At 34.7% G+C, this 18,270-nt stretch overlaps 1 protein-coding gene across 2 annotated transcripts in view; it reads right to left on the reverse strand.

Annotated features, from left to right (window-relative positions):
- The window catches only part of ana3 (rotatin homolog anastral spindle 3), a 131,025-nt gene that overhangs the window by 12,201 nt on the left and 100,554 nt on the right, over window positions 1-18,270 (reverse strand). For both annotated transcript variants that reach the window (XM_072523064.1, XM_072523063.1), the window contains 3 exons: window positions 15,177-15,722; window positions 13,309-13,548; window positions 8,546-8,757 (listed from right to left, as the gene is read on the reverse strand). In XM_072523064.1, the coding sequence (XP_072379165.1) occupies window positions 8,546-8,757; window positions 13,309-13,548; window positions 15,177-15,722 (998 nt within the window). The remainder of the gene's footprint in view (window positions 1-8,545; window positions 8,758-13,308; window positions 13,549-15,176; window positions 15,723-18,270) is intronic.

The following is an 18,270-nucleotide window of genomic DNA, read 5'->3' on the forward strand; positions in this document are numbered from 1 at the left end:
TAATAGGTCCTGCTTTAGACCCATTTTGTCAATACTATCTTGATGACATTCTTGTCATTACTCCTGATTTCGAAACTCATATCTCTGTATTGCAGCAGTTGTTTCAGCGTTTAAAAGACGCAAATTTGACTATTAATTTGGATAAAAGCAGCTTTTGTCGTGACTCTATTAAGTTTTTAGGATATGTTGTAGATTCTCAGGGTCTTCGTACTGATCCTGATAAGATGTCAGCGATTCGGGATTTTCCTGTGCCTAAAAATACCACTCAGGTCCGTCGATTGTTAGGAATGGTTGGTTATTATAAGAAGTTTGTTAAGTCTTATTCGACCTTGTTGTCTCCTATCACAGATTTACTTCAAAATCGGAAAAAGGGACAAAATATTGTGTGGACTCCTGAGGCTAATGAAGCTTTCATTAAAATCAAGGAGGCTCTCACAAATTCTCCTGTTATGGTAGCCCCAGATTTTACTAAGCCTTTTTATCTGATGACAGATTGTTCTAACACTGCATCTGGAGGTGTACTCTATCAAATGGTAGATGGAGAAGAACACCCTATAGCTTATACAAGCAAGAAATTAAATAAAGCCCAGAAAAATTATACTACAACTGAAAAAGAGTTGCTAGCTATAATTACTGGTATTGAACATTTCAGATATTTTCTTGAGGGTCGTTCTTTCACGGTCATAACTGACCATAGTAGTTTGGTGTGGTTACAGAATATGAAGAACCCATCTCCTCGTTTGGCTAGGTGGATTTTAAAATTGGCACAATATGATTATAAGATTATTCATCGTAAAGCTGCAGGTGTAGTAGTCGCTGATGCACTCTCTAGAACGTTCGATATTAATTTGTTAGATTTATCTTCCTTGCAACCAGATGACTGGTATCGAAAAATGTTGTATGATGTACAGAATGTACCAGGTAAATTTCCTGATTTTAAAGTTGAACATGGTGTTTTGTATAAACATGTCTTAAGTTCCATGGATGCCCTTACTGGAATGTCGGATTGGAAGATAGTCGTTCCAACTCCTAATAGAGCAGAGGTTTTGGCCACTTTTCATGACCATCCTACTGCAGCTCATTTTGGTTTTTACAAAACTTTCCGTCGTATATCGGAACTCTATTACTGGCCGAAGATGCGTCAAACTGTACGTAGCTATATCGCTAAATGCAAAATCTGTGCTACATGCAAACCGACAAATCTTCCCCAACCAGGTTTAATGGGTAGTTATCGACGGATTGATTTTCCATTTCAACTTATATCTTTAGATCTCATTGGTCCTTATCCTAGGTCTTATAAAGGTTCTCAGTATGCCTTGGTAGTTGTTGATTATTTTACAAAATTTCCTTTGGTTCATACTATGTCTAAGGCAACTACTTCATCCATTATCAAGTATCTTGAAAATGAGGTTTTCTTAATTTATGGTATTCCACAGATCGTGTCTTGCGATAATGGACCACAGTTCACAGCTAAGGCTTTTCGCGACCTCATGTCTAAATATAATGTCCAAAAGATCTGGTACAATGCGAACTATCATCCACAAGTCAATCATACCGAAAGAGTTAATAAATCAATCGTGACTGCTTTAAGGTCATATTCCTTTCCTGATCAAAGAGCTTGGGATACTCATATCCACTCTATAGTACAGGCTATCAGGACTTCTTCTCACGAAATAACCAAATGTCCTCCATCTTATTTGATGTTTGGTCGTCATGTTCCTCTTTCTGGTGATTATTTTGGTACAATTTCAGAAAATGCCAATAACTTTCCCACTATATCAGATAAATTACACCGTTTAGAAGATATCCAGCATCTTCCTGATATTTATGTGGATGTTCGCAAACGTTTGAAAGCATCTTATGCTAGAAATAAATGCCATTATGACTTGAGAAAGCGAGAGTTATCCTTCAGAATTGGAGATTCTGTGTTGAAAAGAAACTTTGTCAAATCTGATAAAGTGAACTTTCAATCGGCCAAGTTATGTCAGAAGTACATACCTTGCACAGTTATTAAGGTCATTTCTCCTTTAATTTATGAGTTGAAGGAAACTTCCACTGGAAGGAAACTAGGAAGGTTTCATGTCAAAGACTTACTGGAGGACAAGACAGTAGGTCCACATAACTTGTCAGATAATTTGGATTCTTCATCTTCAGATGAAGATTAACTGGTCTCTTATCAATGCTGTACCAGTTTGGTTGTTTAAGATCGGTTTATCTATTTTTGTTTACCTGGCAAAACAATAAGAGTAGTGCTATTTTGCCTTCTATTTTTTTTATCTTATCTTAATGTTGGTTATTATCTTAGTTTATGGACTTGTTAATTTTGTTGTTTGTTTTCTCTAAAAAGTCCAACTGCATATCATAGGAGTACAGGATGGATATATGGGAATTTCCCCATCTTGAGTTCTGAGTTGAATAGATATCTACAGGGATAATGCGGAAAACATTCCAAATATTTTCTTTAATAGTGTTGTATGGTTTTGTGGACCATGGCCATAAAGCTTATGCATTCATATTCACTTACTGTGTCGGTGTTTTAGCGTGGGTTCAGGATTGATCACCCTGGATGTGTGCCCCCACTTGGCTCAGAAATATATCTATACATATTAGTTGTTTCTTGAATGTCTCTTAGGTTGAAATTAGAATGTGTCATTTAGAATTGGATCGTTCTGATATTCAGCAATAAGTCTGTTTAACTTGGTTTGTTATCTCCTATGTTGTTATCTTCTCAAGAATTTGAGTTTAACATATCTTAGTATCTTGAGTTTGTACCTGTCTACCTACCATTCGTACGGATTGGTAGATGTGAGTTTATCTTTACCTTGAGTGTACCTTTATCTTTACCTTAATTGAGTTTATCTCGTACCTTTACCTTAATTGGTTTATCTCATACCTTTACCTTAAGTTAGTTATCTTTACCTTTACCTTGATAAGTTTATTTCTTATCTATATCTTATGAATATATATCTTATCTTTATCTTGATTATGGAGTCTTAAAAATCTGTCCTTTACTGTTCTTGTCGTGAGTAAAGAATTGGACCACGTCAATAGTACAGTTTGGGTATTACAGTTAGGATCTCTTTTACCTTTCCTTCTACCAAGTGTATAGCTGGTAGAAGTGAGTTTTGTGCATACCCTCTACCATGAGTATATCTGGACTTGCAATTATCTTTTACCTTTTGTGCATATTCTTTACTACGAGTTGGGATTGCAGTTAACTTACTTATTTTTTTTTTAGCATACCCTATACCATGAGTATAGTGGGCTTGCTAGTATCTAGGCTTGCTAGTGCCTTTACCGATTGTGTGTTTTTCCTACCGCTGCTAAAGCAAGTAGATGTATTGAATTATCTTTTACCTTGAATTTTCGAATATATTGCTGATATCCAGAACCATATCATATAGATGTTTAGGTTTGTAGTAATATAGTTTCAACTAGTCCTAATAATTTAAGCCCTCATTGAACTCTTGGGTGATTAATAGAATCTGTTCGCTCTAGTGTCAACGATGGGTAAAATTGATAGGACTTTGTTTGAGTTTGTGTTGTGAATGGTTCTTGGTCCTATCTTTTAGAGGTTGTTAACATACCTCAGTAGTGTAGTTTATTAATAGTTTTACTAATACTTGGAAATATAGAATTTAAGTATTGTTGAAGGTTAATTTACTCTATATAAGGTTGAATTGAATTATATTGAATATATTGGTATTGAGATTGATATTGCTATAAGGTTATTGAATTACATTTAGAAAGTACCGAAGTGATTGGGTTATATGTTTTTTTTACTTTTCTTAATACTTTGTCTAAATAAATTAAATTATTTTAATTTTTTTTTTGGTAAATTACGCATTATTAAATAGATCACATGCTGTCTGTCTACTGTACGTCTGTCAGTGTCATTACTTTTATCCCATCTCCTTAGTAACCAGTGTGGCTGATAAGCTCAAAATCCTTGTGGTTGACACCACAACGTTTCGGCTTCATCATATTCATCGTCTGGTTTGTCTTTAAGGCTAGATTGTCCTAGACAATAAAAAAAAAGGAAACTTCTGGTAAGTGGAAAGTTTTCCTTTTTTTCTGGAGTTGAGGGAGGATGTAGCAGTCACAACTGCTAACATATAATTAATTAATATAATTTATTATTGAAATCCTAAAACCCCTCAGAATCCCGTTTATGAAACGTTCATGGGCAATAGACGGTACGATGCGCGAACTACAGGTCAAGAGGAGCTCGCTAAAGTCAGTTTTGGCCAACAACTCACGCAGAGAGGTGTATTTCTCCAAGCCTTAACCGGCAATTTTTTTTTGTCTTTAAATCGGGTAGAAAATCTGGGATTGGATTTAATATTTTCCCCGAACATCAAGGGAGAAATTAGAACAGATGATAAAGAATCTTGATTGAAAAACCGACTTCCAAATCTATAGAAATGAATATTTAAGACCCGGCTTCCAAATCTACTGAAATAATTATTTAAAACCCAGATTTCACCCGATTAGGATAACGTTTAATACTAGAATTAGTTTAACCAAACACCTAATTCAACCCATTGGAAACCAGGAACCGATTGTCTCCAGAACCACAGCGTTCCTCTTCATTCGTTTTTTTTTCGGAGCCTCAAGGATCGTCAGAGTCTTAAGGGGACTTATCCAGGACCGCTGTAGTGTTGTGACAGACAGTAACAACTAGTTTCTCAGGGTTAAGGTTTTTCTTGTAATTTACAACTTTGTATATGCATATACCAAGGTTAGTACTTATTACAGTTTTTGTAACATCTATAAAAGTTAGGTAAATAGCTATTAATTAATTAAATTAGATTCATTGTTAGGGAAGGGGTTCATGATTTTTGTATAGCGGTTTTTAAAAGGGAAGGGAAGAAATTTATGTATCAGTGTTTTTAAAAATTATATATATATCTTTCCGAGTCTGTTGGCCATACTCATCACACTTGATCACTTTAGATATCTCCCAGCATCTATGTGTAAGCATAACACTTACACATAGATCTGGTGTTTAGCTGCTTCGACACATATTAGTCGTATATTTGTTAGGTAAGGTAGTTTCTTTTGTATAACCGTCACGGTTTTTTTTTTAGTATTTATATTCCCTACCTTACCTATCTAGGATTTAACTTTCGTAACTAACCTTAGTGTTAAGATCTCGCTTCTCCCATGGACTTAGATTATACATTTACTAATACACCTTTTCGTTTGGCCCAGTAATGGGGATATCTAATTTTGTCGTGGCTTTTTGGTCCTCGCATACCGTAGCCCCACTACTGTAATTATATTTTCTATATATATATATATATATATATATATATATATATATATATATATATATATAGGTGAGTTTTGTTAGTTGTTAATATTATAAATATATTTGTTACCAATAGTTTTGCTTTTATTTCAGTTCCTGCTTACAGTTATAATATAGCAGAACAAGGTCAATAGTGTCTTTTCGGTTTTTAAACATTATTACAGGGTATTAAATCAATAGTACTTTATTCCTTGTTGTTCATAACTTCATTTATTTTTTTGTTAATTTCCTTCAGAAATTAGCTGGCGCCCATTTTAGTATTTTCCTAGGCATCTCCGTATATTCTCTTATCTTACCCCTTTTATAGTTCCAGATTTTCCGGTGCATTATTATATTGTATTCTTTTGGTTAAAAGATCTCTTTTCCCCTTATCTCAAAGCCAAATTCTAGTGTAGTGAGGCTAGCCCGAATTCGTGCTTGAGGTTTTGTGTCTCTGTGTTCTTTTGAGCTAAGCCATTCTTTTTATTATAACTTCTTTGCTAGTTCTTCTCTAATTGATCATCTCCTTCTCCATATACCACCCCTAAATTTTATTTAGGTTTCAATTGGCGCTTTTGCGTTTGCAATTTGGTTAGGTTTCAATTGGCGCTTTTGCGTTTGCAACTTGAGTTGTTTCATGGGGCGTTGTGACTCATAACATCTTCCCCCTTCTTTCAGGCTGTTCACCCTAACAGTACCTAAATGGACCAGGTCGGTGGATTCTACCCTTCATACGAACACAATCTCTCCCGATGGACGAAGTCGGTTTACTTCGGGGCGTCAGTTGTACCCTATATACAAGGTCGTTTATCTTCTTAGTAACCAAGTACAGTAGCTCGCAGGGCTGCTGCAATTTGGGACTTACAGCTTTCTTTCTCGTTGGTTGGTAGAGTCAAACTGCATCACCTTCCTTGAAATTACGTAAATCGATTTCTGATCGAACCTAACCCTCATTCGGTCACTGGTGAGCTGTAACTTATTTCTGGCGAAATCGTGGACCTTAACCAGTCGATCCCTTAGGCCGCTGGCATACTAGGGGAGTGTCTATTGGTCCGTCTCTCCGTCTGGTAGATTGCTATGTAGGAGATCGATAGGAAGCTTCATCTCTCGACCAGTCAATAGCATTGCTGGAGTATAATAAAATGCTTCATAAGGGCTTCGGTAGGCTAGCAGAAACAGAAGCACCATTGGTTTTCATTTATAAACAGGGACAGGTAGTTGTTGATAGCGGTGTCGTTCTGGTTTTGTTAATTCCCAGCAAAGTCATCACGGTCTTCTAAACTTCCGATTCAAAGTTGCGCCCTTGTAAACTTAATTCTGGTCGGACTTAAGCAGAAGTGGAACTGCATGTCGAACAACGATATTCTGAAGCAGGGCCTCACCAACTGTGATTGCTTCTTAGTTGGGTAGTGCAATTACTTCTGGTTATTTTGGAAAAATAATTCATATCAACCAACAAATACTCGTTTCTGATGTTGTTATGCAAAATGGTCCGTAAATGGCGACAGCAACTCGTTCCCATGGAGTCCCGGTGATGTATTATTGGAGTTTACCCCTAAGTCTCGTTTTGGTGTCCTTCTTGGATGCAAATAGGTCACATCGTTTGCACCATTCTTACACATCTTGCCGACAATTAACCCAGTAATACCTCTCACGGACTCTGGACAAAGTCCTATTGATCCCAAAATGCCCCCGGAGCGGCTATCATGGAGTTCTGCATGTTCTTTGCACATGTGCTGGGGAGAACAACTTGGAGCACTATTCTTCTTCCATTTGGACTCTCCCATTTATGAGTGATGATGTCATCTTTAAGACACAAGTAGTTCCACTCAAGCCAATAGCTCTTCACTGCTTGCCTATATTTGACAGTCTCCTGCACTTTGGAAAGCACCGTCCCGATGCCATTTTGACAAGCAAGCGTATCAAGCACGAAAAGACCCTATTCTTTAGGATATGCCAGTATTGAAACCGCTGTCAATTTATGCTTGAGTGTGGCAAGCTGGCAGTCTCATGCCTAGTCAAATGACAGCTTCCTTTCAGTCAGGTTATGGAGAGGTTTGGCAATCTTTCCAAAATCTTTCACGAAGCGACTTTAACTGCAAAGACCAAGAAAGCTTCGGATATCGTGTTTGTTTCTTGGTGTGGGACATTCTTTTGCTGCAACTCCTGAGGATGAAATTAAATGTCCAAGGAAACCAACTTTTTCTTGAATGAGCTCACACTTCTTGGCATTTACTTTTACGTGACCCTTCCTAAGTCTCGTGAAAACTTCTGTCAAATTGACAAGGTGTTCGTCAAAATGCCGTTGAGGTATACAAGAGAGGTTTTCCATGTAAGTTCCCTAAATACTAACTCCATTAACCGTTTAAACGTGGCAGATGTGGTACATAATCCGAAAGGCATCACTTTAAATTGGTAGAACCCATTTCTAGCAAAAAGTTCATTCTCTCTGTCTCCAGGGTGAAAAGCAACTTGCCAATAGCCGCTTTTGAGATCCACTGTGGAAAACCATTTCGATTCAGCCAAGGCACTAAGGGTATCGTCAATACAAGACAGTGGGTAGATGTCTTTCTTGGTGCCACTATTCAATCTTCTATAGTCGACACAGACCCTTGTGGAACCATCTTTTTTCGTTACGATCACCATCACCCGCGTTACCATCGCCCTGCATTTTACTATCTAGGGCTCTTTTTGGTAATATTTCGGTCTCCATTCTCGCAACATGACCAGCCCATCGAAGTCTCTGAAGTTTAACGAATTCTGAGTTTTGAACTGTTGATAGAGTTTATGGTTGTACCTGAATCTCCATACTCAGTTTTCGTTAATATTTATATATCGTTTTTGAGAACTTACACATAGTAAAATTGTGATTTCTAGTAATAATTGGAAGAGATTTATGCAAAAAAAAACAACGTTTATATACTTCCCATCCACAAAAAGTAGGAGTCATACTTTTTTTCTTCCAACATCATCTTGAAATGTTGACGACTAATCTCACCTTACAAACTCTGTACCATATGCACGTGATACAATATTGTTAAATCTTCGTTACAACATTTAACTTTATAGGAAAAATAGTGTGTTACAGGAAATTGTTTGGAAGTGGTACTAGAGCAATGATTTTAATTTTGTGCACTATTATTGTGAATATACTTATAAGATATTGTAGTACTTACTTTTGTTTACCAGTACCTAACAGTTAATTTTATAATAGTCAATGTTTTTAGTATCTGATTATTTTAAAACACTCACCTTAGATATCAAAACCCTACATTCTAAGGATTGACAAGAGTTGTGAAGGATATTAAATGATATTTCAAGAGCGCTTCGATCATGTGTTTTGCTTATTTGATCCATTTCGCGACTAATCAAAGCGATGATCGCGTGTAACAATGATATGGTTCCAGGAGATTTTCTAGGTCCGCTGCCAGCTACAGGACTAGTCAAAGGTAGAGTTTGACAAGCTGAAAAACGAAACATATTTAATAAACAAATTTTACTGAAAATATTTTAAAACACTTCAGAAAAACCTATTTTCGATTGTTGACTCAAGGAGACTAGTACAGTATTTTAATTATCATATTCTATTGCAATCTATTGTAACACTCTATTGTAATATGTGTTGTTTAACTTTGTAGATAGAAAAAAAGAAAGGGAATATTGTAGTTGTAAAAACGAATATCTTTAGATACTCCAACATATAAAATTGTTAACGGATTGCATCTTAATAAATGTTATGTCAGGTTCTTTGTAAGCTGTGTATAGTTCCAAATTATATCATCTGTCTCATACAGTATTTTCTTTCACACCTCTATACATATGCATACCAATTTTACATACAAAGGTAGCTATTATTTTATAATCATTCTTTGACGGTGTCCTTGTCTTTAATCCATAAACAAAACTGGTCTTACAAGGATTTTATACATTTGACATTTGGTTTATCTGGTAATATCAGATCTTAAGTGGTTAATTAGCCCATTATGTGCTTCGCTCGGAATATGTATCCGTCATTCAAACTCTTCGCTGGCACTGTTATCTCTAGTAACTGTGGTGACTAGCGAACCTAAGTGTGTAAACTTTTTTTAAATATTGTAATCTGCTATGGTGATGTTCTGTAGATGTCTCAATCTTGTTGAATTGTTTACATTAACGTATTTCGTGTTCGTTTCATTAATTTATTTTTAGGTTACTATTTATGCCACTGTTTGTATCTAGTTAAATGCTTCTACTATATCTCTTCTGCTTCTGATAGTGATATCGACATGATTTGCAAATTCCAATATTTGTACACTTTTTGTTGTTATTGGCGCTTCTGGTGTTGATTCTTGACTCTTCGATAATTTACTCTAATATAATGTTAAACAGAATACAGGGCAATGCATCTCCTTGCCTTAGATTTTTTTAACTTGGATTTTATCTATTAGTCCGTCCTGGATTCTGATTTTACTCTGTATTTAGAGTGTTTCTTTTACTATGGCAGTAATCTGTGATCTGTATCAAAAACTTTTGAAAAAATATTGTGTGTATTAAATTCACCAGTTTTTTTCTAGGATTGGCCTCGACACGAATATTCCATCTACTGTGGACTTCTGCTTGTATGTCCTACAATTATTTGTACTACGTATGGTGTTAGTCGCTCATATATAATGTTTGATAATATCTTGTAGGCTATATGCAGCAACATAAGTGCCAGAAAATTTTTACATTGAATTTTGTCTCCTGTTTTGTGTAGTGAGATAATTCCTGTATTCCATTCAAATATTTGGATTATAATCCTTTGTATTTTGTTTCAAGCTTCCCTGTATATTTACTTGTTTTCCTCTGTCTTATCTTGCTGTACTTTTTATATGCCCGTTTTTTATTCAATTTCCACATATTTTATGACTTAATTCCATTGTTAAAATCCTTCCCTACTTCTTATTTTCTATTTTGTGCCTAGAATCTCTAAAACTAATATTTAAATACATGTTATCAATTTCTGTTATTTATCATTTATATCTAGTTTCATACATTGTTGTTCCAAATATTGATTTTACCGTCTTTGGTGAATATTTTTTGCAATATTATCTTAATGATATCAAATTCCTTAGTTTTCTACAATCTACTCAGTATTCGAATTGTTTCGACTACTAGATAGTGGTCAGAAGTCACATGATTATTTATGAATGTCTTTATGTCTAAAAAACATGTGATTAATTTTTTTCCGGTAACGAAGTGTCTCAATTCATGTTAGTTGTCATTTAAGTGCTATTTTATGTTTGTTCCTACGACTTGTGAAATACGCATGTTTCTAGCATTTAAGTCAGTCCTATAATAACATTGTTTGAAGTAATTTGTAGAGATTTATTGTTTTTTCCTTTTTACCTTCCTCCGAAGCATAAACGCCAATAGTTGTGATATGTGCCCAACCAAATTTTATTTTTGTTGTTACTATCCGTTCATTTATGCAAGACTAGCTTTCTATTCTATACTTATTTATTGCCCGTAGCTGCGCCGTAGCCAGCGCTTTCATTTTGCTCTACTTCACTATATATAATTGAGCAAACACAAAAATAATGATTATAATTTGCCATATTAATCAAATTTGTTGCAATAATGTATCACCTTTCGGCTTACTAAAATCAAGATATGGTTCTGAAGCTATTTTCTTGCGTGTTTAAATGAAACGGAATTTAGTACGAATTGGGTTCAACACACTATTTATAGGAAAGGAAGAATGGGAATGGAACAGGAACGCAGGAAAAATAGAAAAAACAAAAAACTAAGAGTAAATGAAAGATTGGAATATAAGATAACGAAAATGGCAATGGTTAAGGAAAAAAGTACAATAAATAATATTGGATAGGAAAGGGAAGTGCAAAAAAGAAAACGAGAAGAAAGAAACAAGAAGAATAGAAAAGAAATATGGAAAGTTGGGAACCTGGGATATTAGAGGTATAAATGGCAAAAGAAAAAGAACTGGAGATGGAGTTGGAGGTGGAGATGAAGAAACAGGGCTAGATAAAAGAAAACAAGAGAGCAGCGGCAGAGGTGGGATGCATAGTACACACCAGATTAACAGAACAAATAAATAATTGGGAAGCCTGATAAGAGCCTGAAGTCTGTGAGAGAATACTAAGAAAACAAGAATTTAAAAATAACAGATAATAACAACAGTAACAAACTGCAAGAAAAAACCAGAATGAAACTATTAGGTCTTATAAATTGAGAAATAAAGAAAATACTGAGAAGTACCAGATGACCATAAATCAAAAGCTAGAAAATACTAAAGACAAAGGGCCGCAATGTAGAACAAGTAAGAAGATCAATAAAAGAAAGCAAACTGCATGGTGGAATGAAGAAATAAAACAACACATTAAAAGAAAGAAAATTGCTTGGAAAATATACTTACAAAATAGAACATCAGAAAACTACGAAAAATATAAAAAACACACAAGATTAGTAAAATTATTTGTTACAAAAGTAAAAAGGAACAAATAACAGCATTTAGAGAAAAGATGGAATCAAACAGTAAAGAAAATCTGAAACTGTTCTATGTAGTTTTAAAATCAACGAGAAAAGAAAAGATTTAAGATATAAAACATATAAAGAATAAAAATGGCGAACTTCCCACAGAAGAGCATGAAAAAATAAACAAATGGAAAGAATACTTCCAAGAGATGCTACAAACTCCCTGATATCAACAAATCCTGTTAAACCTGAGAATAATAGATGATAATGTTATATCCTATAACCATAAATGAGTTGCCAGAAGCTATTGCAGAAACAAAAAACGGAGAGGCACCGGGATATGACCTAATAACAAGTGAAATGATGAAAAAATGGTGCAAAATGTAACATAGTTATTACTAAAGTATGTAATGCCATCTGGAGAGAAGAACATATACCAATTGACTGGCAGAAGGCTCAGATAGTGCCGATTTATAAAAAGGGCGATGGAACGGATTGTAACAACTACAGAGAACATTCTTAAGTACTGGCATGAAAACATACAAAAATTATTGGAACAAAAGAATAACCGGAAAAATTGACAGCACACTTGAGGAATCACAAAGCGGATTCAGAAACGACAGAAGCAGCCATAATTATATATTTACCAACAAACAAATAATAAAAAAATATCAGCAACAGGAAAAAAAGATGTATTTGGAGTATATAGACCTTGAAAATGCTTTTGACACGGTTTCGAAAAAATTAAGAGAAAAGAGGTATTAATAACAAAATGATAAGTGTAATTAAGAACATTTACAACAGCAATGTGAATTATGTCATCAGTTAAAGAAGAACATCAAAACCATTTCCTACAAATGAAGTCTATTTATAATATACATGGATCAGATAATTAAAAAATGTAACGTAAAAGTAAAAATATGCACGTGGGCTATAGAAATATAAGAAGAGTATTTCAGAAGAAGCATTCGCTGACGACGTTGTCATATCTATACTGTGCAATTCATAAATAAGACTGAAATTACACGAAAAACAAAAATTAATGTGTTCAAGTCAATATACAGACCTAGGTATTAACCTTTGCTTGCGAGTCGTGGGTTCTAAGAATGACAAAAATATAAATAAGGCAACTCAGTTGGTGGGGTCATCTTCAAAGAATAGAGAATACAAAACCGGTGAAAGAAATTTGGCAGGCAAAAGCGCAATGAAGAAAGGTAGGTCACCACAAACATGGGATAGAACCCTAGGAAACATTTGTCAAATTTGTAAATAATGTAAATATATAGTAGAATATTAGTTAAATTTAATATTAATATTGAATTCTATTTGTATTATAATGTATTGTCTCCCTACACCACTATGTGGTAAATGGGTTTTTTGAAAATATATATTCTTCTTCTTTCAGTGCCTATTCGTTCCGAATATTGGCGATCATTCTGGCTATAATTATTTTATTGACTGATGCTTTAAATAGATTCGTTGTTGTTGTGGAGAACCATTTCCTCAGGTTCTTCAACCATGATATTATCGAAAAATATATATACAAGCACGCAAAATCTTACCTAATTCACAGTTTGTTGTATAGGTACAAATCATCTTTAGTACATCAATAAGCATAGAATTTTCTACTAAAAACCATACCCACAATTTGTGGATAACATCTGCTAAATTTAAGGATGCTGCATCAAGTTTAACTGGTTCGCAATCTATCATAAAATTCGTCAGCAGACATATCAAATCGTCCAATTCTTTTAATAAAGGACACAATCTTTTCTTGTCGGCAACTCTTCTTAAACACTCAACTAAAATTAAATTATCTATTAAAAGGGTACATTAAATTGACAACTAATAAACTAGGTACACATTAACATAAATTGTATTAGGTACACGAGTCTCATAAAAGTTTCCGTACTTGGGGTGAGACGGATGAAATCAGGTAGTAAAGACGTGCATGTGGATTTATTAGTAGCCATGGAACAGTGCGGGTGGCAATGTTTGGAAAAACTGGTTCAGCCCAAAAACATAAACACCCAGGTAAGCCAAAGTCGATTTAAATAGCATTGCATATTGCTGCGGTACGCCGTTCAGTGACTCGACATCCCAAAACAACGGCTCGTAAGGTTGTAAAGACATTAAAAATGAGTCGTTAAATAGTGCAATGCATTTTAAAGCAAGATTTGCAGTTTCATACATACAAAATTCAGCTTGTACAAGCTCATTTTCCTTTAGATGGTTACGTCAATAAACTAAATTGCAGATATTGATCACCGAATATCGCACACGAAAGGCATGCAAAACGACTTCATACCAAACAAGTGACAGTAAATGAGATACCAGCAATGTCAGCAAATGTGATAATTGGTCTCTATTTTTTGAAGATACTTGCGGTTGTGCGCTTACAGTGAACAGTGCACGTTACTTTAGAATGGTACATACTTTGAATAAGGCAGCTCTTCAAAATTTTCCAGATTATAATAATACGACCTTGGTTCCAACAAGTTGGTAGGAGAGCACATACGGCATACTGATCCGTAAATGCTGCAAATGAATTATTTCCAGGGCGTCACACCTCCTTGCATGTCGATATTGAATGACCTCCACGAAAGCCTGATCTCACACCTCTAGATTTCTTTCTGTGGGGTACTTGACAAGCGTGGGACATTTGCGATGAATAATATTCATTATATAATAATATTCATCATAAATTGCTTTATGCCAACGCGTGTTCTAACACTTGCAGATGTTTATAGAGTGCTATAAGCAAGACGGCCATCATATGGACACCATTATTTTTAAAAAATAATCAGCAGTAAGAAGTGTAATTCAAAATAAAGGTAGTAATATAGAATATTAAAAATCACTACTTTATTGTAATTTTTATAAATAAAAAATTTACAATGTTAATTTTTAAAATTTTCCATTAAAATCATCATTTTGGCAGAAGTTTTTTTTTGACATTTGTTATTTAAGAAAGGTTGAATCCACCTTTAGAACATATTCTTAAAAATTAAACAAACATCTTATGACAATCAATTTTTTGTAGAGTTCTTAAAAATTAAAAAATGCCCAAAATTTTAGGTGACTTCTTTTTAATGACGCGAATATATACACTGCGCAAGTGTACTGAAGTCCATTTGCTGATGTCTTTTGAAGGACCTCAAGGTGCTCAAGTTATATCTCGGTTACTTCTATCTGATTGTATTTATACAAGGAGGAAAACGGTTGTTTCCATTTATTTCTATCTCATATCATATATCCTCCTTCTATAATAAATATCCTTAATCTCCGTAAGCTTAATCTAATTATTAAAATTTCAAAATTTTATTACTATATAGTTTTAATAACAATCATTGGAGTCCGCATTGGGACTGTATATAAAATTTATTTTGTTATAATTAATTATAAATAAACTACACTAAAAATACTTTACCTGATTCCAATCCTAATCGTATGTGATGATCTCGCAGTCTTTTTACTATTACACCTACCATACTGCATTCCAAGGCAAATTGTTTTGCTTCTTTTGACACGCACAATAAAGTAGACAAGGCCTTTGTAACTATTGCTTTCTTCTTGCTAAAGACTTCGGTATTTTCAAAGTTACAAATATCGTAAAGATACAATAATATTTTGCATATTTCAGCACCGGACATCAAACTTTGGTCATCGTTTTCAATTATACTAACTTCAATTTGATCATTCAAATCAATTTGTGGTTTTGCAATAACTTTTTCATAATACACCTCTTCTAAAAGGTTTAGTTTGTGATCTTGTGTTAATTTCTTAGAATTTTTAGGAAGTCGGGCACTATCGTTGTTGGTTATTAAGACAGTTCTTGATGTTTTAACAGAATCTAACAATAATTGGATCGACGGTTCAACTTTTTTCTCTGTAATTAAAGACGAATATTCAAAGTTTCTATAGGCTTCTACACGTAGCACGCCGGTTAACATATTTAAAGCAGAATTTTGAAGATCTAAAAAATACAAACATCATTACATACTAGAACAGTAATAATTATATTATTATATTTAACAAGATTACTCCATTAGTATCTCAAAGTACGTGCCTGCTAGTGACAAGATATGGGCAACAGTACACTGGCTGACAGGGCGGTCCCTACAGTATGGATACCAGCCTGTGCTGAAAACATGTAAGAGGGTCAAGGATAATACTGCATTATGGCTTCATTGGTAATGTGTTGGCTAAGTCTTGCTGATCATGGTGGTATCTTCTGAGATAAAATATTTCAGAAGGAAACAGAGCCTTCGCTTTTGTGAGAATGGATGAATATAGAATTTGCACAAAAACAAAAAAACTAAAAATATATTGAAAATTCAAAAACTAAAACGGTGGAATATATTCAGGAAAAGACAAAATAAAAATTATTGAAAATGTTCAATTCAAAAATTGCTAAGAAAAGGTTTATACGAATGATGAAAAGCATGAGAAAATTGAATTGAAAATGGAAATTGAAACAAGTGGTTAAATTGGCCGAAACTTTGTCGACAGGTAGCCTTGGTCATGCCGAATAAAAGTTCTCATTGCTCCAACACTCAGAAATCAATTGTCAGAGGTTCAAAATATCCTGGTCCTCCTGTTCACGTATTTGGGGTACATTCTGTTTCTAGTTTAATGTTATTGTTCTGATTTATTGTTATTGTTTTAGATAGTTCTTAAGAATGTATTAAAGAAATGAAAAATACGCGTTAAGAGTTTTATTTTTTTTTTGTATAAAAATGGCCCTTCATATGAAAAAAAAAAACAAGGATTTCTTTCACAAATCAAACGAATTCAAAAATGATTTTTAATTAGAAATATCTGTGGCATACCATTTTTTTCATTAAAAAAATTGAGACCTGGAGGGATGCCGGTTTTCAACATCCCTTCACGTAGAGTCTTGTATGCTAACAGTGTCTCTTTCAGCGGTTTGTACTTGCTGTAAGTCCAATTGTTCCGCTAGCCTTCGAATGCTCAGTAATAGAAACTTAAATGGACTTTTAAATGTGATTTAGTCTGGCCTGTTGAATAGATTGATAGAGTGAAATAAAACAATAACTTGTTTAGCTAGAACTGTAATTGAAAAAGGGCAAGAAATAGAAACTTATAAACTGTGAGTGAATAACTAATCGTAAGGAACCTAATTAGAAAATTACAGTTTACGAACGAAAACACCATAACACTCACATTAAGGGTTCCCGATATATTGCGTAACTTGCGATTGCGAACGTGGAGAAAAACTCTCCGAAACTTGAAAAGTATGTCTAAACCCTACAACTATTGCTAATTCACTGGCTTCCCCTAGCTCCTCCGAAATATTTGGCTATGCATTTTGAAGGATCTACCGGTTTAAGGTCAATATGGGCGGAGATTAACATTCTAAGAAATAAGTCAATGCAGGCAAGGAATTTATTTAGGTAAACGATGCGGCGGAAATATTTTAATTTGTTTTGAAATAGAATTATTTGGTTGGAGATTATTGTTCTCCAACATTCCCCCCGGCGTTAGAGCCTTGTGGTCTAACCTACTCTTCTTTATCTTGCCTAGGGAGAACCGAAATTTTAGAGATTGCCCTTGTAAATTGACCATTGATGGTCTTTAACTTGACCACTCTGACTTTGCCATCTTGACCGGACATTGTATCAACTACCCGTGCTAGAGGCCATTTTAGAGGAGGTACATCGTCCTCTCTCAGAAGAACTAAGTCATTGACTTGTATGTTATCCCTTGGTCGGGACCATTTTGGAGAGTTTTGTAAGCGGTTTAAGTAGTCGACAGACCACTTTTTCCAGAAACTTTGTTGTACTTTCGCAATTTGTTGAAACACGGATAGTTTATTTTCCGGGATTTTTTCTAAGTTTTGCTCAGGATGCGCAGTCAGGCTGGAGCCTATTATGAAGTGCCCAGGACTAAGAAAAGTGTAATCAGAAGGGTCGCTGGACATGGCACAGATAGGCCTTGAATTCATCACAGCTTCAATTTGAACCATGACAGTATAAAACTGTTCGAAAGTGAAAGAAGAACAGCCTATTAGTCTACGCATATGATATTTAGCGCTTTTTACTGAAGCTTCCCAGATCCCAGCCCAATGAGGAGATCTAGGGGGAATAAACTTCCATGAGATTTGATTTTCAGACAGATATTCCACAATGGTTTGAGAATTTGACTTATTTTTAAAGAATTCCAGAAAAACATGTGGCATTGTCACTGTAAATGACGGTTGGGTTACCACGTCGGGATATGAACCTTTTGAGTGTTAATAGAAAGGAAGAAGTTGTTAGATCAGAAACAACCTCAATGTGCACAGCTTTGGTCACCATGCACACGAAAATGGCTATGTATGCCTTGACTTTTGGCGCTTTTCGGAGTGAAGAAGATTTTAACAGAAAGGGTCCACCATAATCTACACCTATTTTTTGAAAAGGTCTTGTTGTAATGGACAACCTATCTTCAGGTAAGTTACCCATTAGCTGTTGTGCAGGAGTGCACGAAAATCGGACATGTGGTGCAGTTGCGAATAATTC

Source organism: Diabrotica undecimpunctata, chromosome 2 (genome assembly GCF_040954645.1).
Source record: "Diabrotica undecimpunctata isolate CICGRU chromosome 2, icDiaUnde3, whole genome shotgun sequence".
NCBI lineage: Eukaryota > Metazoa > Arthropoda > Insecta > Coleoptera > Chrysomelidae > Diabrotica > Diabrotica undecimpunctata.